At 40.9% G+C, this 23951-nt stretch overlaps 1 protein-coding gene across 1 annotated transcript in view; it reads right to left on the minus strand.

Moving 5' to 3' along the window:
- The window catches only part of LOC101353835 (zinc finger protein 160), a 25324-nt gene extending 2940 nt beyond the window's left edge, over nucleotides 1–22384 (minus strand). The window contains exons 1-5 of the mRNA XM_023736482.1: nucleotides 20666–22384; nucleotides 19702–19787; nucleotides 15903–16029; nucleotides 14567–14662; nucleotides 4–2011 (exon numbers count right to left, since the gene is read on the minus strand). Coding sequence (XP_023592250.1) covers nucleotides 4–2011; nucleotides 14567–14662; nucleotides 15903–16029; nucleotides 19702–19716 — 2246 coding nt within the window. The 5' untranslated portion in view covers nucleotides 19717–19787; nucleotides 20666–22384. The remainder of the gene's footprint in view (nucleotides 1–3; nucleotides 2012–14566; nucleotides 14663–15902; nucleotides 16030–19701; nucleotides 19788–20665) is intronic.
- Between the last annotated feature and the right edge of the window lie 1567 nt (nucleotides 22385–23951).

Raw genomic sequence — 23951 nt, forward strand, 5'->3', positions numbered from 1 at the left:
CCTGATTTTCGAGTAAAAGCCTTACCACATTCATTACATTTGTAAGGTTTCTTTCCACTATGAATTTGTTGATGTTCCAAAAGACCTGATTTTCGGGTAAAAGCCTTATCACATTCATTACATTTGTAAGGTTTCTCTCCACTATGAATCCGCTGATGTTCCATAAGACTTGATCTTCCAGGAAAAGCCTTACCACATTCAATACATTTGTAAGGTTTTTCTCCACTATGAATTCTCTTATGTTTCCGAAAGACTGATCGACTGCTAAAAGCCTTACCACATTCATTACATTTGTAAGGTTTCTCCCCACTATGTATTCGCTGATGTTCCACAAGACCTGATTTCTGGGTAAAACTCTTACTACATTCATTGCATTTGTAAGGTTTCTCTCCACTATGTATTCGCTGATGTTCCACAAGACCGGATTTCTGGGTAAAACTCTTACTACATTCACTGCATTTGTAAGGTTTCTTTCCACTATGAATTGTCTGGTGACGTGTAAGGCCTGAACGTCGACTAAAGACCTTACCACATACATTACATTTATATGGTTTCTCCCCAGTATGGATTCTCTGATGTTTAGTGAGGCCTGAGCCCAAGTTAAAGGTTTTCCCACATTCATTACATTTGTAAGGTTTCTCTCCACTGTGAATACGCTGATGTTCCACAAGTCTTGATCTTCCAGAAAAAGCCTTACCACATTCAACACATTTGTAAGGTTTCTCTCCAGTATGAATTACCTTATGTTTCCAAAAGACCGATCGACTGCTAAAAGTCTTACCACATTCATTACATTTGTAAGGTTTCTCTCCACTATGAATTCGCTGATGTTCAACTAGACTTAATTTTCGGACAAATGCCTTACCACATTCATTACATTGGTAAGGTTTCTCTCCACTATGAATTCGCTGATGTTTCCCAAGATTTGATCTATAGGAAAAAGCCCTACCGCATTCAATACATTTGTAAGGTTTCTCTCCACTATGAATTCTCTGATGAGTTATAAGGCTTGAACTTAGACTAAAGACCTTGCCACATATATTACATCTATCTGGTTTCTGTCCATTATGGAGTCTCTGATGTGTAATACGAACTCTATGAGGCATACTGAGGTGTGAATCATGGTTAAAAGTTTTGCCACACTCGTTACACTTGTAAGGTTTCTTTCCAATATGAATTCTCTTATGACCCCATAGGTATGAATGTCTCATAAATTCCTTACCACATTCTTTACATTTGTAAGGATTCTTTACAGTATGAAATCTCTGATGAGTTCTAAGTCTTAATTGTAGACTAAATACCTGGCCATATACATTACATTTACATGGTTTCTCCCTAGTATGGATTCTGTGATGTTTCATGAGGTCTGAGCCAGAGTAAATGGTTTTGACACCCTCACTACCTTCGTAAGGTCTCTGCATACAGGGAATTCTCTGATCATGAGTATACGTTGACCTCTGGCTAAATGACTTCCTGCATTCATTACATGTGTAAGATTTTTCTCTGCTGTGGGTTTTCTGGTGTTGTAGAAACCATGAAGAAGGCATGAAAACCTCCCCACGTTCATTAGAAATGTTGCTTTGGACACTAGGATGAGTTCTTTGAAGGGACGGAATTGAAGATGCATTGTTGACAGATGACTCCACTTGATGACATTCATACATTTTCTCTCCAGTGTGAAATTTCTGCATTTCAGCCTTATGGGACTGAAAGGTTAATTCAATTGTATTTTTGAAACATGTCATGTACTTGTTTCCTGCATCTCTTTTAACACGTTGATCTCTTCTACTGGTGAAAATTTTGTTACGGGGTGTAATCACTCCTTTGTTATTTCTTTCATCTTTTCCCCACTGACTCTCAAATTCATGCACATTTTCCCTGACTTGCCCGAAGTTAAAATCCCCAGTGCCATGACTTTCATTTCTTTCCAACATCACTCTCTGGAATAATTCTCCTTTATCAATGATCTCTTTTGCTGATAATTCCTTGATCACACATGGAGAAAGGACATCTAAAAAATATAAAGAATCACAAACTTCCAATTAACACAGTTAGGAAGTATTTTATATCCTAAAACATAATTTTACACCAGTGCAAATACTCATACTAAAGAGAATTTTGAATCTTCTTCACTATGATCTTCAAATGTTTAGGAACACAAAATTTACAGGATTCTTCAAAAATGAAAGGATGATTACATGTAATTCTTATCACTTTCATGGAAATTGAGTTTTAAATACACACGACCATACCACTCATGCTATGTGAAGAAAGTAAGCCCTAAGAGAAACAGACAGGTGGTGGCATTCTGTGGTGGATACTAGCAGGGTCACCCAAAGTAGACAGCATTCAATGTAACTCTGAGACTAAGACAGACCAGGAAGACAGGCATGGTGATCTATTTCTAAAAATTGGCTGATAAAAAACTTATGGATAACAACAGAAAATTGTCAGAGATTAGTGTTAGAAGATGAGCCCCTTGGGATAAAAGTACTCAAACTATGACTAGGGAAGAACTGCTTCCTCAAAGTAGATCAAACTTAATGACGCAGATAGCGTAGAGCCTTTGTGACCTTTATTGCTTATGTGGCATGACTCAAAATGAAAAGTAACAGCTGCAAACATTCATTACTAATCAGAACCCGAAATGAATGAAGTATGAATCAAGAAACACTGAAAGTCATCAAAAATGAAATAGAACAATTGAAGATAGGTACCCTATGCACTATTGACTGGAAATGGACTAGTATTGGCCATTTTGATTCTGACAATGATATGGTCTATGCCAGGGATGAATAACTGAAGACAAATGGCGTCGGTCTGATTGTCAAAAAGAACATTTTATTAACTCTCCTGAAGTACGACATTTTCAGTGATAGGTTTATATCCATACACCTCCAAGGAAGAGGAGTTAATACACGTATCATACCTTCTCCTCACTTACCATCTCATGCAACATTTCACATTTTCGACAACAGTAAAAAATCTACTATCCAATTATTTTGTGCATCAATAACATACATCTGGCAGTAACAGATGCCAGAGTGCGAGGCGAGAGGAACACTAGTTGTGATGGTAAAGGTTATGCATTAACTTAGCTGGGCCATGATTCTTAGTGGTTTGGCAGTTATGTAATGATGTAATATGGCAATTATGTAATGATGCAGTCATCCTCCATTTTGTGAGCTGATGTGGTCATCCTCCATTTCGTGTAACGACGACTTCGCGTGACAGCATGTTCTTTGGAACCTAACCACGTCAGTGAGGACAGAGTGTATGCAGATTTATGCATCAACCACAAATGATAAAAGATGAAGAAACTGCTGCAGTCTGAAATTTAACAAATGTTCAATCAAGATGTGTAGATCATTATGGATGATTGGAATGCAGACGTTGGTGTTATGGATGGAATTGTATACTCCCAAAATATGTGTTGTAAATCCTAACCTCTATGCCTGTGGTAAGGAGCCCTGGTGGCACAGTGGTTAAGTGCTCTACTGTTAAGTGAAAGGTGGGCAGTTTGAACCCACCAGCCGCTCTGTGGGAGAAAGAAATGGCAGTCTGTTTCCTTAGAGATTACATCCTTGGAAACCCTATGGGGCAGTTCTACTCTGTCCTATAGGGAGCCTATGAGTCAAAATCCACTCTACGACAATGGGTTTTTTTTATTTTTATGCCTGTGGTTATGATCCAATTTTGGAATGGGTTTTGTTTGTTATGTTAATGAGGCAGGATTAGTGTAGGGTGTAACTTGAGTCAATCTCTTGAGATGTAAAGAGATTAAACAAGCCAGCAGAGCAAAGGTAAGACAGATTCCAAGACACATGGGGATCTCCAAGGAAACAGAAGCTGAAGATACAAGGTCATTCCCTCATAGTCGGCAGACAGAAAAAACCTTCCCCTAGAGCTGGTGCCCTGAATTTGGACTTCTAGCCTCCTAAACTATGAGAAAATAAATTTATGTTTGTTAAAGCCAATCACCTGTGGTATTTCTCTTATAGCAGCACAAGATAACTAAGACAGCTGGAATCAAAAAATAAGAAAGAGTAGTTGGAAAATATGGCCTTGGTGACAGGAATGATGTCAGAGATACTATGGTTGATTTACGTGAGAACAATTACTTGTTCATCGGAAATACTTTTTTTCCAACAACAAAATCGATGACTATACAAGTGGACCTCAGCAGATGTATTACACAGGAATCAAATCAACTGTATCTATGGAAAGATATGATGAAAGAAGCTCAATATTATCAGTCAGAAGCAAGTTATGTATCAACTGCAGAAAAGATGATAAATGCAAGTTCAAGGTGAAGCTAAAGAAAACCAAAGCAACTGTACAAGAGCCAAAGTACAACCTTGAATACATTCCACGTGAATTTAGAGACCATCTCAAGAACAGATCTGACACACTGAACACTAATGACTGATGATCAAAGAGTTGTGGGATGACATCAAGGATATCATACATGAAAAAAGTAAAAAGATCACTGGAAATAAAGGAAAGAAAGAAAAGACCAAAATGGATGCTAGAAAAGACTCTGAAACTTGTTCTTAAGCACAGTATACCAAAAGTGAACAAAGAAATGATGAAGTAAAAGAGCAAAACAGAGTATTTCAGAGGGAGGCTCAAGAAAAAAGGTAAAGTATAATAATGACCCATGCAAAGACCCTGAGTCAGAAAACCAAAGGGGAAGAACACGACTGGCAGTTCTGAAGCTGAAAGAACTGAAGAGGAAATTCATGCCTCGAGCTGCATTACTGGAGAATTCCATGGGCAAAAAATTGATGCACAAAGCATCAAAAAAAGATGGAAGCAATATACAAAGTCGGTATACCAAAAAAACTGGGGAACATGCAACATTTCAGGAGATAGCATATGATGAAGAACCACTGTTGCCCAAGCAAAAACTTTAAGCTGCACTGAAGGCACCAGTGAAAAAAGAAGGCTCCAATAACTGATGAAATACTGCTTGAGATGCTTGAACAAGCTGATGCAATGCTGGTTACACTTACAAGCTATGTCAGGAAATTTGAATGACAATTCCTGGTCAACCAACAGGACCAGATCTGTATTTGTGCCCATTCCAAAGATAGGTAATCAAAAGGAATGTGGAAGTTATCAAACAATATCATTAATATCACATGCTAGCAAAATTTTGCTTAAGATAATTTAAAATTGGTTCCTGCTGTACATCGACAGGGACCTGCAAGAAATTCAAGCCAGATTCAGAAGAGGGTATGGAATGAGAAATATCAGTGCTGATATCAGATGGATCTTGGTCTAAATCAGAGAATATCAGAAAGATGTTTACCTGTGTTTTATTGATTACATGAAGGCATTTGACTGTGTGGATGATAACAAATTATATATAACATGACAAAAAATGGTAAGTCCAGAACACTTAATTGTGCACATACAGAACCTGTACATGGATGAAGAGGCAGTCATTCAAAAAGAATAAGGGATTCAAAGAGAATATGTGGATTCAATTTGTAGATGGTATGTGGCAGGGTTGTATCCTTTCACCTTACTTATTCAATCTGTTTGCTGATCAAATAATCCAAAACTGGACTATCTGAAGAAAAACTTGGCATTAGAATTGGAGGAAGACTCATTAACAACCTGTGATATGCAGATGACACAACTTTGCTTGGCCAAGATCAAGATGACTACAGCCACTTACTGATGAAGGTAGAGACTACAGGCTGAAATATGGATTATACCAGAACATTAATTAAAAAAAAAGAAAAAATCCTCACAATTGGATCAATAAATAACATCATGATAAATGACAAAGAAATTTAAGTTGTCAAGGATTTCATTCTAATTGGATCAATAATCAATGCTTATGGAAGCAGAAGAAAAAAAATCAAGCAGCAAATTGCAATGGGAATAGGTGTGGCAAAAGACCTTTCTTTAAAGTGTTAAAAAGCAAAGATGTCACTTGGATGACTAAGGTGTGCCTGACCAAGCCACGGTCTTTTTAACCACCTCATATGCACAGGGAAGTTGGACACTGATAAGGCAAGATAGACAAAGAACTGACACAACTGAATTGTGATGTTTGCAAAGAATATTGAATATACCATGGACCACAAGAATAACAAATAAATCAGCCTTTGAGGAAGTACGGCCAGAAAGGTCCTTAGAAGTGAGGATGGCACGATAATGTCTTGCTCACTTTGGACACATCGTCAGGAAACACCAATTTGTCTAAAAGGACATCCAGTTTGGTAGAGGGTCAGAGAAACAAGTGTGAAGTAATGAATAGCAATGTGTCCTTTGTGGTCAGTTCATTATAGATAACCTTGGAATTTTCCAGGTGAGTGAGGTGTCTTTTTTTATCTAGGCCTAAGGACTATACCTGAGGATTTGTGTAAATGAATGAGGACTGGCCAAGCCAGAAAGACTACCATGTTGCCAATCAGGAAGGGAGGGGGACATGATTCAATCAATCATCCACATGCAATGAGGCCTCAATCATGACTATGTAATGATGCCAGTAATGCCACTGGACATGTAAGTTCTATTAGCTTCCTAACAGATGAAAAGATATCAATATACATGGGAGGGTAGTATGCCTTTTTCTCTGCATTGGGGAGCTCCATCTGCTTCTTGTTGCAGATTCTTTGCTATAATAAATCTGTAAGCATAAGTATAGCAATTTCCAAAAATTCTGTGCTTTGTTCCAGTGAATTATCGAACCCAAATGTGTAGTCTGTGCTAGCAGGTGTGTGATAATAAATCTTACCAGAAAAACAATTTGGCTATTGTCCTTGGTCCCTAAGAAATAACCCTTGGAACTTCCTAAGTAATTAAGGTGCCTTCTTTATCTAAAACCTGCAGACCACACCTGAGGATTTGTACTAATGAATGGGGGCTGGCTAGACCACAAAGGCTACCTGGTAGCCCAATATCAACTAAGAAGGCATGATTTAATATATCATACATACATAAGGAAGACACAATGATGACTAGATAACGAAGCCAATAAAGACTCTGAACACAAAGCCACCAAGAGCTTCCTGCGTGGCGAAGAGAAGGTGACACTTCCTATCTGGGATATGTAAGCTTCACATTGGGAATCATCTCAGGCTTCAACAAAGAGTCCCATCGTAATGATGGTCCTGATTTGTATCCTAATGCCATAGTAAATCTGTTATTCTATGTACAATCATGCACCCCACAATGTCCATTCAGGCAACGTCCAACCGCATATATGTTCGTGGTCCCATAAGATCGTAATAGAGTTTGGAAATACATCCCAATTGGAGAACAGGATGTAGCAGACATAATCTCAAAAACAAAGAAAAAAATTCTCCAAGCTGTTAGAGGACCGGCTGCACTGAAAACTACAAGGCTAACAAAAATGTGAAAGGGACCTATAACAGACATGGAGATATTGCTAATGACATGCATTGAGCACCAAACACAAAAGTGAATCCCTCTCAGCACGCTGACGATCACTGCTAAGGCACAACATTAAAGAAAAAAGCAGGACGAGACTAAGATATCGAATTTAGTGCTAGCTCTGGGTGGTTCTAGTGCTTCAAACAATGTTTTCCCCTGCATAATGTGAAAGTGAGTGATGAGTCTGCGGGTGCTGATAAGAAGGCAGCAGCAGAATTTGTTGAAATCTTAAACTAGGTGTTTGCACAACATCCAAATCATATAATGTCTTATTTCACAGAAGGTACTGTGACCATTAAGCAATGCATGACTGTATAGTACTTCTTGTGAGTTCCGTGAGTCATTCATGGGAGTTATCAAATCAAAATGAATAGCTGGAACCAGCAGATGAAAGTGAGGTAACACAAAGAAGGCCCTCCACCTTGTGGCTGCCGTCTGGAAGGCAGAGAAGAAAAATCCAAATTTTCTGCCAGCAGGTGAAAGTGAGGGTGTTGTGTGGAATCCCAAACTTGCAACAGATATGTGCTTAGTTGGCAATCTGAAGGACAGCGTCCTTTTAACTTGTGAGCTGTGACCTAGCTCCAGGTGAGTAGGGGCAGAAAGAGGGAGTGCCTCATGGGTGGATAGTGTTACAAAGGATGAGGAATTGGGAAATTGGGGATTTGATCAATCTTCACATTTTCTGGATTGGGCTTATGTTGATTCTTATCTGCAATATGATTAATAAAAAAGAAACTGAATTATAAAACACAGAAAAATGCAAGAAGCATGTAGCCGTATCTTAAATGGGTAAAACAAATTGCAGTAGAGTTCAAAAATGTAGGCATCAACCTACCTCATAAATTCCTTCAATAGGATGCATCCAAAGAGTATTTGCTGAAGGAGAATGAACAATGGCACACACATGGGATGAACAATGTAGCATGAACAATAATTCGGTCAAAAACCTCAAAGATACGAGGTTGTGAACATGGGCAATGTTCTCCCTAAGATCAATTCCTACCCCTGTGTGGGACAAACAGCTGGATTTAGCATTTTGTCTCTGGGTCCTGAAAACAGTCCTTGGAATTTCTCAAGCAGTAAAGGTGACTTTGTTTTTCTAAAATAGCCAGGCAACATTTAACATGTGCAAATATATCAGGAGCCCCAAACGCCACGCCTTGCAAATAACTTCATGAAGGATGAAGGGTATGATGCAATGAATTGTGTGTATTCATTGATTCAATTAATCATGCATATGTAATGAAGTACCAATCATGACTATGCATTGAGGTCCAATGAATAAGAGTCCCTGAATATGGAAATACTTGGGTTTCCTGGATTGGCGAGAGACTCATACATCCCCGTGGACAATGGAAATCTGATGCCTGGACCTCTCCCAGAGTGACACCTGTGTGTCTCTTAGTGTGTAACCGTTTGTGGTTATATTAAACATTTTACTATAAATATGGCCCTTTCTGTGAGTTCTGTAAGTCATTCTAGGGAATTATCGAACCCACCAGGGACAGTGAACCTGCACAAGCTGGCACTTGCCTATCGCAGTCTGAAGGACAGAATTCTTCTGACTTGTGTCTATTGAGCTGTGTCAGAAAAAGACAGTGCAGGGAGTTGACTGGACTGTGTCATTTTACTTGTAAGGTCTGACTTAACTTTGGGTGGCAAGGGTCAGAAGCAGACAATACCACGTGGGTAGGTGGCTGGTGTCAGAAATGATTGAGAAGTTAGAAAGTAGGGATGTGAAGTATTTTCACCATTTGGGAATTGGTCGTAAGTTGATTTTTGTTCATGTACACTGTGTGGGTGTCTGAAAGGAGAAGACTGTTAGTATATTTGATGAATACTGCCACAGTGTCTTAAGTAACACTGTGACATTCCACAAAAAACAGAGATACATTGCAGTGCAATGGGTTTCTCTAACATATGGCCTTTCTGGCCTTGCGTTTATAATTTTGCCTTAAGTAATTGGCTGGGCCACAATCTTGGAAGGGATTGGTTGTTTACTATGCACACTGAGTGATTTGTGGTCTACTGATGGGATTAGTTAGTGTGTGGTCTAGCTGGGAGGGTCATGCCTTAAAACTGAATATAAAGGCCACTACACAAAGGTTGAGGGTGACCTCACTACCAACAAAAAGAGGCAAGAGCGGAGCATCCTTTGGACCCAGAGTTCCTGCACTGAGAAACTCCTAGACCTGAAGACAGAGGCAATGGGAGAGAAAGGGAACCCCTTAAACAGCTGTAATATGAGTCAAGAGCTGTAACACTGAAGTGAAGACAGCATGACATGGTGGTAGCAGTACAAGTGGTGGGAACCATTAGACTAGCAGGAGGTGGCTGCGGTGGGCTTGCTGAGCTGCAAAGAAAGAGACCTGAGCACCTTTGAGAAGGAGACTTGGTGGCAGAGCTAAAGAGCTGTAACACTTGCCCAAGCATGGCAGAGGCCTAGGAGGGTCATCAGCTAGACTGGCCGAGAAAAGGGCGGTTGGCTGGCAAAGCCAAGAGACAGACTCTGGCTTGGGTGTACAACTGAGAGCAGTCCAAAGAGCTAACTTGGAAGCTGTCCTGACTAACAAACTGCATCCTGTCTCCTGACTTGTTTCTGCAACTCCTAAGTTGTAACCTGGGATAAGGGTAGTTGGCGCAGCAGAGTTAAGGGCGGTTGGCTGGCAAGGCCGACAGAAGGGCACTGGCTTGCACGAACGACCAAAGAGCTGACTTGGTTGGAAGCTGTCTGACTAACAAACTGCATCCTGTCTCCTGAGTTATTCCTGCTACTTGCAAGTTGATCCTGATCCTAAGTTATAACACATTACTTCCCCAATAAACCATATAACTGTGAGTATGGTTTGTGAATTCTGTGTGAACATTCCAATAAATTACTGATTCCAGCAAAGAAGTAGAGAGTGCTGTGAGAGACAGGGAGGGTGTCAGAAATGATGGAAACTTCAGAGAATGGAGGTATGTCTGACCTCCACCTCACAGGAACTAGCTTTGTGCTGATCCTGATTTTCATCCTTCATCCTGAATGTAGACAGGCCCGGAAGCTAGATTACACACTTGGAACCACTTATCAATCGGGCTCTTGTAATATTTTCTATCTCAGCATTCTGGGACATGGTGACTATTCTAATCATTGGTTTCAAGAGATATTTGTGTATTTGTTGTTAGTAAGTTTTGTCGAGTCAGTTCCAACACACAGAGAACCTATGGACAACAAAATGACATGTTGCCTTGTTCTACACCATCTTCACAATCTCTGCTATGCTTAAGACCCTTGTTGCAGCCACTGGGTCAATCCATTTCATTGAGGGTCTTCTCTTTTGTGAACTCTCTACTTTATCAAGTAGAATGGGCTTCTCTAGGGATTGCTCCATTCTGATATCATGTCCAAAGTGAGATGAAGTTTCACAGTCCTTGCTTCTAAGGAGCATTCTGGCTATACTTCTAAGACAGATTTGTTCATTCTTCTGGCAGTCCATGGTATATTCAACATTCTTCATCAATACCATAATTTAATGTGTCAATTTATCTTCAATCTTCATTAGTAATTGTATACCTTTCCCATGCAAATGAAGTGATTTAAAAGACCATCCCTTGGGTCAGGTGCACCTTAGTCAGCAAAGTGACATCTTTGTTTTTTAACACTTTAAAGAGGTCTTTTGCAGCAGATTTGCCCAATGCAATATGTCGTTTGATTTATTGACTGCTACTTCCATGGGCATTGACTGTGGATCCAAGTAATATGAGATCCTGGACAAGTGCAATATTTTCTCCATTTATCATGATGTTGTTTACTGTTCCAGTTGTGAAGATTCTTTTATTTATGTTGAAGTGCAATCCACACTGAAGTCTATAGTCTTTGATCTTCATCAGTAAATGCTTCAAGTCCTCCTCACTTTCAGCAAGCAAGGTTGTGTCATCTGCATATCATAGGCTGTTAATAAGTTGTTCTTCCATCCTGATGCCTCATTCTTCTTCATATAGTCCAGCTTCTTGCATTATCTGCTCAGCCTACAGATTGAATAAGTATGGTAAAAGGATACAAACCTGGCACACAGCTTTTCCAATTTTAAACCACCCAGTATCCCCTTGTTCTGTTCAAACGACTGCCTCTTGGTTTATGTACAGGATCCCTGTGAACACAATGAAGTGTTGTGAAATTCCCATTCTTCACAATGATAGCCATAATTTGTTATGATCCATAAAGTCCAATGCCTTTGTGGAGTCAATAAAACACTGGCAAACATCTTTCTGGTATTCTCTGCTTTCAGCCAAGATCCATCTGACATTGCAATGATATCCCTTTTTCCATGTCTTCTTCTGAAACCAGCTTAAATTTCTGGAAGTTCCTTGTCGATGTGGGGTTGTAGCTGTTTTTTAATTATTTTCAGCAAAATTTTGCTTGCACGTGATATTAACAATATTGTTTGATAATTTCCGCATTCTGTTGGATCGCCTTTCTTTGAAATTGGAACAAATATCTATCTGTTCAAGCTGGTTGGCCAGGTAGCTGTTCTCTAAGTTTTTTGGCATAAACAAGTGAGCATCTGTTTGTCGAAGCATCTCAATTGGTATTTTGTCAATTCCTGGAGCCTTGTTTTTTGCCAGTGCTTTCAGTGCAGCTTGGACTTCTTCCTTCAGTACCATCGGTTCTTGATCAATACTACCTACTGAGATGACCAATTTGTTTTGTACAGTGACTCTGTGTATTCCTTTCATCTTCTTTTGATGCTTCCTGTGCTGTTCAATTTTTTGCACATAGAATCCTTCAATATTGCAACTCGAGGCTTGAATTTTTTATTCAGTTCTTTCAGCTTGAGAAATGCCAAATGTGTTCTTCCACTTTGGTTTTCCAACTCCAGGTCTTTGTACATTTCATTATAATACTTTACTTTATCTTCTTGAGCCACCACTTGAAATCTTCTCTTCAGCTCTTTTACTATGACTTCTTCCTTTGGCTTTATCGACTCTACATACAAAAGCAAGTTGCAGAGTCTCTTCTGACATTTGTTTTGGTCTTTTTGTTTTAAAATGACCTATTGCTGTCTTCATGTATAATGTCCTTGATGACACATAACAACTTATCTGGTCTTCGGTCATTAGTAGAGTCAATCTTAATGACGTGGATGGAGTAAAGCTTTCGAGAGATTCATTTGCTGATGTGACACAACTCAAAACAAGAAGAAACATCCACGAGTAATTGGAATGTGGGATATATGAAGTATGAATCAAGGAAAATTGGAAATTGTGAAAAATGAAATGGAATGTTTGAAGATCAACATCTCAGGCATTAATGAGCTGAAGGATCAGCAGCCTTGGTGACAGAAATGATGCCGGGGATTACATGATAGAATTGTGCAAGAACAATGAGTTAGTTATCTAAAATACCTTTTCTCAATAACATAAATGATGACATGTAGACCTTGCCAGATGGAATACACAGAAATCAAATCAACTATATCTGTGGAAAGACATGATGGAGATGCTCAAGATCATCACTCAGAACAAGGCCAGGGGCTGACTGCGGAACAGATCATCAATTGCTGATACACAAGTTCAACTTTAAGCTAAGGAAAATTAAAACACGTTCACAAAAGCTTTAGTGCAACTTTGAGTATATCCCACCTGAATTTACAGATCATCTCAAGAACAGGTTGGATCATCTTCTGTATTTCACAGGATAATATTGTTACACACAAATCAAAGTGTTCTCCTTAAGAATTTTCTGTGACCTAGTGACCCCCTCCCTTGGAGAAGTGCACATCAAGTTGACCATTACTAAAGGATAGGCTGTCACAGCAGAAAAAGAGGGGTGACATTTCAGACTCTAGAAATGTATACTTCAACAGCAAGTTTCAGGAAAAATGACAGAAATTTAGCAGTACAGAAATCCAAGAAAAGCCAAGGGTTTTCAACATTCCCATTCTATGTAGAAAGCTTAAAGGAGGAGAAAAATACAAGATATGGGAATAAAGTAAGGGCTTCAGAATTGATGGGGTCCTTGAGTAAGGCTATGTGCTCTGCCCATAAACACAAGCTGAGAATATGAAAGGCAGAGATAAGGTTTCCACGTCAAACCAGGCTGAAAAAGAGGATCCATCTATTGTCTTTAAAGTACTGCTGAGAAACAATATCAGAAGTTCCACCTGACTCTCCTGTTATACACTTGAGGTCTGGAGAAGCAGGAGTCAAGAAATGTCTGAGGGGCCTGAACACTCAGAGAGATCTGGTGAAAGTCCTGTGCAATTTCTGAGGCCTCATCTGCAATGCAAAACATGGTAATGCTTTGCCATCTTGTAGAAGGTCTCCAATGAGCACTGATTCTGGATAGATGCTTCAGAATGAAGGGGCCTCAACTATGACCTACATGAACTGAGAACTGAGGATCACATGAAATCAAGCACAGGAGAAGAAACCAAGGGCGTAAGAACACCCCATTGAAACAGCCCTCCTCATCCCTATCAAAACCATGGCACCAAAGATGTCATAGTGACCAGATAATAGTATATTATAGGTCATAATAAAGACTTTGTCTTTGTCTCTGCTTGAGCTGCAGCACCACTGGCAGATGAACTATTACACGCAATATGTGAGGTACCAGGAAGATTAGGGAAGAAAAATTTCCTTTGAGAGCCCACAAGAAATAAACTTGTATTTTCCCACTGGGGGAGAGTTTCCCCAAAACATAGCTGATGGTGTGGTTGCTTCTCCAACCATCTGATCTCTTACCTATTGTTATGCATTGAATTGTATCCTCTCAAAATTACATGTATTACCTTATACTTGTGGATGTAATCCCATTGGGGGAATAGGGATTTCTTTGTTATGTTAATGAGGCCATGTCAGTGTATTTTAAGCCAATCACTTATAAATGAACATATCCGGCAGAGAAGAAAGCTAGGAAAAGAGGAACAGATACACACCACATGAAGATCACCAAGATCCGAGGAACAGAAGCTGAAAAGAGAGAATGACCTTCACCTAGAGCTGACAGAGAGAAACCTTCCCTTGGAGTCGACGCCCTGAATTTGAACTTCTAGCATCCTAAACTGTGTGAAAATATATTTCTGCTTATTACAGCCACCCACTAGTGGAATTTCTAGTACAGCATCTCTAAGAAACTATGTTCACATCTTGATACATTTCCACATACCTGAGTTTTTTGCTAGTTTCATCTTCTTCTTCACAGTCCAGGGCTCTGTCCCTTTCTTCAAAATGGAGATAATATTCATCTCAGATGGAGAGATTCCTGCTCATCAGAAAAAAGGAACATGATGTGCTGTAGCTTGTGTAGAATACAATCCAAGCCATTTGTTCAGCTTAGAACATCACAGATGTCTCTAGAAAAGTATTTCAAAATTCATTCATTCACTGCCTCCTTTGGAATACTTAGGGAATGTATTAAATATGCAGACATCTAGCTCTCTTCCAAGAACTACTCAATCAAAAGCACAGAAGTAAAGCCAGACAATTGGATACATTAAAAGTTGGCCATAACATAACAAAGTTTATTAAGAAAATGTTCTGCATCCTACTTTGGTGAGTAGCATCTGGAGTCTTAAAAGCTAGTGAGCGGCCATCTAAGATGCATCAATTGGTCCCAACCCACCTGGAGTAAAGGAGAATGAAGAACACCAAAGTCACAAGGTAAGTATTAGCCCAAGAGACAGAAACAGCCACATAAACCAGAGACTGCATCAGCCTAAGACCTGAAGAACTGGATGGTGCCCGGCTACCACCAATGACTGGCCTGACAGGGAACACAACAGACAGTACTAGATGGAGCAGGAGAAAAGTGGGGTGCAGAACTCAAATTCTAGTAAAAAGACCAGACTTAATGGTTTGATTGAGACTAGAGGGACCCCAGAAGACATGGCCCCTGGACTCTCTGTTAGTCCAAAACTAAACAGTTCCCGAAGCCAACTCTTCAGACAAAGATTAGACTGGACTATGGGATATAAAATGATACTTGTGAAGAATGTGTTTCTTAGCTCAAGTAGATAACATGACACTAAATGGGCAGCTCCTGTCCGGAGGTGAGATGAGAAGGCAGAGAAGGTCAAGAGCTGGTTGAATGGACATGGAAAATCAGGGGTGGAAAGGAAGACTGTGCTGTCACAGTATAGGGAGAGCAGTTAGGGTCACATAACAACGTACGTATGAATTTTTGTACGACAGACTAACTTGAATTGTAAACTTTCACTTAAAGTACAACAACAAAAAAGTTGGCCATAAAGTTTTGTGCTTACTTAAGGCATGGAACCAGCAGGGACCTAGAATGAACTGGGCAGATCATGTGAAGAAAGGGGAAGGCTAAAGTTCTGATGCCATATTATGAAACTTTTCAATTCTGAACCAACTTCCATCTCTGCCATAAGAACGGAGATTTCAAGGTCAATCCAGCAGTGCAGGGGCTTCCCAGATACTCACAGGGAAAATGCAAAGATACAGAAGGGCAGATTCTACATCTGGAAAGAAGTTATGCTCACCCAGGGAGATGAGGTTCCTGTAGTTCTCCAACATCACATCCCGGTACAAAGCCCTCTGAGCAGGTTCCAAGCATTCCCACTCTTGCTGAGAAAATTCTATGGCCACATCCCTGAATGTCAACAGTTCCTGTTAAAAAAAAAAACAACAAAACAAAACGAAAAACTACCTGTCACAAGTGGAAAAGGGAGAGTTCTTATTTTCACACAAAATGATAAAAGTAGAAAGGTATGCAGATTAAGTTGGTTACTGTGAGTGGTTTGACAGATCCATGTAAGATAATATTGAGCAAGTTATATGTCCTTAATTGTGTTTTATTATACTTTTCTGTCAGAGAATATGAAATCCATTGCATCACTGAGGATTTCATTTTGGTGGGCAATAAAAGAAATAAGCAAATGAAAAGAATTCCCACAGTCATCTACGTATAAGTGCTAGATGTTATGTCCTGCAGCATCTTGCCAGAATCTTTCAAAACACAAATGCATCATCCTAGATGCAATTTATTACCCTGAAGGATCCCTTAGACATCTGGAAAGAAGTCAGGGTACTTAGAAGTAACCACTGTGATATTCTTTACAACAGAGAAAAATTGTAAACAACTCACGTGTTCATTATAACAATGTCTAATGAGAATCTAAAAGAGCAAGCTATCTCTGTGTTTACCAACATGAAACAATTCCAAGACATATGGTGTGTAAATTTTCAAAAGTTGAAGAATAACATATCACAATAATGTATTCACTGGAGAAATTTTGGTTAAATCACATCACATGATGATGCCTTTTACCAAGACCTGCACTGACTCTTACCTCAAAACTGACAAAAGTTGTTCTCTTTTTTTTTAATTGTTGTAGTTTAAGTGAAAGTTTACAATTCAAGTTAAGTCTCTCATACAAAAATTCATACGTACATTGTTATGTGACCCTAACTGCTCTCCCTATACTGTGGCAGCACGCTCCTCCTTTCCACCCCTGATTTTCCATGTCCATTCACCCAGCTCTTGACCCTCTCTGCCTTCTCATCTCACCTCCGGACAGAAGCTGCGCATTTAGTCTCATGTATCTACTTGAACTAAGAAGCACACTCTTCACAAGTATCATTTAATGTCCCATAGTCCAGTCTAATCTTTGTCTGAAGAGTTGGCCTCAGGAATGGTTTTAGTTCTGGGTTGACAGAGAGTCCAGGGGCCGTGCTTTCTGGGGTTCCTCCAGTCTGTCAGACCATTAAGTCTGGTCTTTCTACTAGAATTTGAGTTCTGCACCCCACCTTTCTCCTGCTCCATCAGGAAGTCTCTGTTGTGTTCCTTATTAGGGCAGTCATTGCTGGTAGCCGGGGTCTTGATGGAGCCTGTGAGTGATGGTGTAGGATGTGACAGGGTAGAGAATGTTTACATTTTACTTCCTATGGGCATCAGTGTTTCTAGTTTTACCACAAAATAAATATATCATATATAGTTAAAATAAATAAAATATTTAATAACAAAGGTTGAATCAATATTTGCTTCCATTCCTATTAATGACAAAGTTCTGTTCCTACATCCCAGCTGAATGAAACCATTTTTATCTAAGAGACCTGCTGGAGGAGAGTCCCTGAACAGACACCTAGGTCTCCAAGGGATGGCTGTTGTAGGGTTTACTTTAACTTTACCTGAAAAATTTGGTCTTTGTCCTTGATTCTTCAGAGATAACCTCTAAAAACTTGGATTTTCCCAAATCTTGATTGTCTTTGGGTGCTCCAGATAACATCTAACCTAGCAGGTTATGGTAATGAGGTTGACTCTTGGGTGGGGGCTGGACATGACAGAAAAACCCACCTCATGATATCACCTTGTGATATCAACCCTATGATATAAGCCTCATGATACAGACCCAACTCAGAGGACAGGGGCTGGAGCTTGAATTATGTAACAAGACTCTCAATAAAAGTTCTATACACTGATGCTCTACGGGCTCCTCGGTTGGTGGAAAACATTGATTCATGTGGAAGGGTAGCACATCCTCTGGGATATGGAAATACCACATTAGGAACTCTCCCTGACCTTACCTTATGCATCTCTTCGTTTAGATCCTTTTTGCTATAACAGTATAGGAAATTATTGAACATAAGGTAGTATTAGGAGCCAGCAGGTCAGATATGAGGGGAGATGTGACCCCCTGAGCTTATGGTTGATACCCTACTGATCAACACACTTGGTATCAGAGACATTAAAAACACATCTCACCATGTGGACATGGAAGAGTTCTTTTTTTTCACATAAAATGAAAGACAGGAGTAAGAATCAATTAGGTTGATGTAAACGTTCTTACACATCCACGTAAGATAATGTTGTCGAAGTTTTATGTTCTGAATTTTGTTTTAGGAAGAAAGGCCTAGCAGTCTACTTCCAAAAATCAGCCAATGAAAACCCTAAAATCACAATAGTCTGATCCACCAGTGTTTTATTCCATTGTGCATGGGGTTGCCATAAGGGGACCAACTCAACAACAGCTAACAATAATTTTGTTTTATTATATTCTTCATTCAGAGGATATTAAATCCATTAAAGCACTGGGGATTACAATTTTCTGGCTAACAAAATAAATACACAAACGAAAAAATTCCAACAGGGTCATCTATGTAGAAGTGCTAGATGTTATGTTTTGCACACCAAGTGTTATTCAGTTTTTCAGGTGAGTGAGAGCAGGAGTGGTGTGTTCAGGGACAACAAAGTCCACTGTAGCTTTACAGAAAGGTCAGAATCAAAATATTGTGAAGATGATGATAACAGCAACAACTAAAAATTTTTTACCATAAGCTAACCATTATTCTAGAAGTTTAATGAGGACTAACACATATAACAACATAATAACCCATTAGAAATAGATCCATTCCCACTTTACAGAGGAGAGAACTGTGTCAGGCAGACTAAAAAACGTGCTTCAGGTGAAATAGCTAGTAAGTGGTAGAGCAAGCACCTGAACCCAGGTGGTCGGGCTTGAGAACTGAATCCAAAGAATTAAAGAGTTAAGTAACAGATACAGCATTAAAAAGATGTTGACTGAGAGACACCAAAAAGAAAATTTGAAAGCAAGGCCAACAACATAAAACTGGATAAAAGGCCATCATACATGTGTGCATACACATGCAAACATATAATCCGTTAATAATTCTTTGTACTATTACGCTGTTAACATTATAGTATAGAAAAAATTTTAAGACCATGTAAAAGAGTTAAGACATACTTTCAGGTGTTAAAAATTATAAACTACTTATTAAATGATGATGTGCCTTTTATAAAAAACCATGATCTTGCACATATATGCCCATGCACACACACATACACACACACACATAAAGTAAATTAAATCAGGAGAGTTGTCTATGAATGAATTCTTTTGGATAAATTTTCAGTATCTATTGTTTTTGTTCAGGTGTATTTCAGTATTTTGAGTGCAAAGAAAATGTACAAATCCACCATTTTGTGATCTGATGTGATTATCCTATGCGTTGTAAATCCTATGATATTAATGAGGCACAACCACACTGCCCTACAGGGCCCACACCCAGTCTCCCACCCAGACCTGGTATGAAGCTCTTCCCATCACCCTCCCCAAATAGCCTCTTCCCAAGTCCCATGTAACTTGTTGTGGTGAGATGGAATCTGGGTGGAGGTAAGAGGGGACTGAGGGAAGACCCTGGGTGAGAGCAAGCGAACATGTCAGGCAGGGCACAAAAGAGTCAGAGGAGATGAGCAAATTGTCAGGACAGCATTTTAGGAAGGAGAGGACAGAGCCCCCCAACCAAGAATGTGACAGTTACCTGGGGCACAGCCATTCCAGACGCCTCTTTCTTTCCTCTTCTTCCAGGCTTCTTTCTCAGGCAAAATCAATCTGGAGAAGTCAATCCTGAGCGTGAAAAATATGCTGTTAAATGCATATCAGGTCACAGACACGGGCCTGATACCACACCCCATGCAGAGCAGAGTCCTCTCACCTCCCCCTGAATTGCACACTGGTCTTAAGAAATAATGACCCAGAGCCTTGTGCTCAATGCTAGAATTACCCAGGGCACTTTAACCAGTCTTGATCCAAGGCCTCACCCGGACTATCTGAAGGCAATCTCTGGGGAGGGGGCACAAGCGATGTGATCGCAAAATGCCTTAGCAATTCAGTGTGAAGCCAGGGCTGAACCCGCTCAGAGGAGGCAAGGCCAGCACACCTCCCACCTGTGGCTCTTCTCTCCCCATAGACCTTATTAACACCTGTATCCTGACAGTGGAAGGGCAGGAGCAGAAAGAAACATGCAGAGCAGGCATTATGAGCCAGGGGGTGGGGGTGAGGGTGTGACTGAAACCTTAAATGGGGATTAGAGAAGTTGTCCTGAGAAGTTGAGATCAGAACAAAGAGTTGAGGAAGGAAGGGTGTTTGCTAGATGCATGTGAGGGGCCAGAGTTCAAGGAAGAGGAACCATCCATGTGAAGGTCTTGGGGCCATAGGGATTTTGACCTCAGGAAGGGAAAGAGCCTGTGTAACTTAGCACACTGAGGAAGGCAGAAACAAGGACATGAGGTCAGAGAGGTCCTTGTGCAGCAGATCAGGTTGGCTGGGATATTCACACATTTTCCACTTAAACCACAAAAGAATGTTAGAAACCAGGTATTCCTCTTTCCTCATGCATTTTAACTTCACATCTAGTTTTTTGTTATCTTTATTTTATCATAAGGTAAAGCATTTATAAATGATGTACTATCTTATATAGTTTAAAAGCTTACCAAGATGTTTACCTGAGTCCCAGGAAATTCAGGGTCGCTCTTCACAGGAGCTCTGGACACCTTCACACAAGTTCATGATGTCAGTGTTGCATGTTTTAAGGTGGAGATGTCTGTGAGAGGTGCCAGCAGAAATGTTGAGGAATCTGGAGTTTAGGGCAGAGGTCAAGCTGGAGAGGTGAAATTGGGAGACGTTAAGGCATTTAAAGCTGTGAGATAAAATGACAGGGAAAGGCTGTGGGTGTAGACAGAGAAGAGAAGAGGTCCAAGGACTGTGCCCTGGGTGCTCCCTCATTCAGAGACCAGGGGGTTCAGGAGAAAACAGAGAAGGAAAGGAGAAAACAGAGAAGGAAACTGAGATGTGACCAGGAAGAGGAGAGAAAACTGAAACCAATACACACAGAGGTGAATATTTAAAGAACACTGTGATACCCTGAAAGCCAAGAAAAACATGTTGCCAGGAAGAAAAAGTGATCAACTGGGCAACATGCTGTTGACTGAATGAGGATTCAGCTCTGGACATAACTTCTGAGCAAATTTCTTCATCATGGTTTCTGTCGGGACAAAGCTCTAAGTCAATCCTTCACATCCTTTAACATTCGCAGAGGAAGGACAAGAGGGACTTGAGAACATCTACATAGTAGCTCACAGCTCAACACTTTAACAGATCACAAAAAGGAAGAAAACTGAATATTAGACTAACTGGTTAAAGTAGGTTTTGTCTGTTAATATAAAACACCATGGACATCCAGTGGGTATTGAACTAGTCTAACACTATCTAGAGTGAAACCGCAGAAAGCCGGAACCTGTCTGTGTAAGGCAGAAACCTGTCCAAGAAGGAAAACTCAAATATTTTCCACTAATTGAGAGCAACAGACAAGTGGTAAGACTGCACCTTGACAAAAGCAGAAAACCTTCGATTCCCAGAAAAACAAGGCAGTCCTGTCGAGTTTCGGCTCTCACAGGTTTCACTGTACTAGGTATCAAAGTATGTTTCTAATGTATGACACAGAGTACAAAGCACGTAGCTCCTCGTAATCTGAATCAAATACAGAAAATAGAAATTAAAAAAAAAATTATGGCGTCAGAAGCAAAAGTTAAAAAAAATGAGGCTATATCACACTTAGAAAAGAATGACATGAGCTGTATGTTTTGCTGTGTGTATTTCTCAACAACAACAAAAAGAACTCATTACAGGATGCCATAAAGCTTATCTTAGAAGTTAATGAATAAAGATGAAATTCAATAAACAAAGATTATCTCAATAAACTTGCAGAAGAACAATGAATTATTAAGATAAAATACATCCATTGAAAAAAACCAGAATGTTAACATTCCTTCACAACACTTAGTGACAAAGAGTCAGTAATTTCTTGTCCCATTTTACCTCCCATCCCCAGAACATTCCAGGAAGAGGCATGAGGGGGACCCAGAATTGATGGAGACAAGTCAGTGTCCTCTGGCTGAATAGGGATTGCAATGGAAGTCATCTTCTGATGCAAATAATGATAAAATCCACAAGCCTTATAGACAGGAGTTTCCAATTCTCATCATCCTAATTTAAACAAATTTCAAATTTAGGTAATAGAGCCACCAATAAATATATCACAACTTAATCATCTGCATCCCATCAACCCCCACTCATCTGGATCTAGGTCTCCCTCTCTCACTCTAAGCCATTTGTCTCTGGCTGTCTTTCCTTCTCGCGCTTTTTTCTATGTTCCCATCTCAGTTTCTGCTCCCCCTTTTCTTCCCCTCCTCCTCCCCTGCCGTTTCTCCTTTCTAGTCCTTCTCCTACACCCGTTCAGCCCCACTCCTGCCCAGTTTCACCTGTTACTGCTCTGTCCCCCAGTCTCTCTGATTGTCCCCCATCTCCATATATTTCTACTCCTCTCTCCCGCCATTTCTGTTCCCCCTCTGCCCTCACTCTCTGGAGCGCCTAATTAACCGAGTTCCCTCCCTCGTTTATCCCTCTGATCTTGGCGTGACCCCTTGCATCCCCTTCTGTGCCAGCACCAAGTCGCTCTGTCTGCTATGACTCGAACTCTTGATACTCTTCCCCTCACTTTCTATGTGAACTGCCTCTCCGCTTTGTTGCCGTTGCTGCCACCGGTATGGGGCCCTCTTCCTACTTTGCTCCCCTTCACTCATAAGAGATCCCCTTTTCTCTAGAATTGTTTTCTTTTCTCCCCTGCTACTCTCTCGTTTCTCTTTCATTCTGTCTCTTTGCAAGTCCCTCCCTCACCCTCTATTTTGCCATCTGTTTATGACTCTCCCTCAGTCTCGTTTTCTCCTCTCAGTATTTCTACTTCTCTCCCAGTTGCTCTGTCTCCCAAACCCCTTGTCCACAGATGCACAGGAATGGAATTAGATGCCCGCTGCCCAGGAAGAGCATACTTTCCGGAGGGTGGGATTGGGGACCGAAGGACAGGGAACACGCGGACCCCCGCTCCCACACCGGGGTCAGGGAGGAAGCGGTGACGGTGAAGGGACGGCTGCCCAGGGGGCGGGGACCGGCCTAACCCGCGAGGACGGGGTCTCGGGAAAGGTGGGGGTCTCAGAGTCCCAGAGGCAGGACAGGACGCGGGGCTGGCGCCGTCCTTCAGGGGCGAGACAAGTGTGTGCGGTGAGGGACGACTGTCGCGAATCCATCTTGAAATGAAAACTTTACCCGGCGCAGGCGGACAAGGGTCAGAAAAGGGTTTTAAGCAGGAAAACGACGCGGCAGGCAGCGTCTGCACAGCCTGAGAGCAGAAAGGCCGGGGCGGGGACCCGCCTCAGCGCGATTTTACACCGAAACGGACGCGGTCGCCTGGCCGGCAGCGGAATGACCAGGGATCGGAACGGCTCACTGCCGGGCCAGGATTCGTCAGGTCCTGGGATTTTAACGTCTGGAGCGACCCTCGGGCCGAGGTACGGAGAACCTACGCAAATTAAATCAGAATGTCGGAAACTCACCTACTGAGACTTTGCGTCCGTACGCTCCCAACTGCGCATGCGCCCTGCCTCAGACAACGTATTGACGCGCGGGCGGGGCTAGGGCGGAGTCGGACGGCAGGACCTAAAACAGGCAAAGGTTGCAATCAATTTAGTCTGACTCATGTTGCCCACTGTGTCCTGTAAAGATCTGATCCATAGGATTTTTATGGCTGTGACTTTTGGGAAACCGATCGCCAAGCTTGTTTTCCTGGGCACCTTGGGGTTTGGAAACCCTTGGATGTCTTCGGTGTCCTGTGGAGAAGGCTTGCTCTCTGCCTATTTTTAGGTTAGTGTTTCAGACATCTCAAGGTAAAAGCTTAGA

This window comes from Trichechus manatus, unplaced genomic scaffold, assembly GCF_000243295.1.
Source record: "Trichechus manatus latirostris isolate Lorelei unplaced genomic scaffold, TriManLat1.0 scaffold00087, whole genome shotgun sequence".
Lineage (NCBI taxonomy): Eukaryota > Metazoa > Chordata > Mammalia > Sirenia > Trichechidae > Trichechus > Trichechus manatus.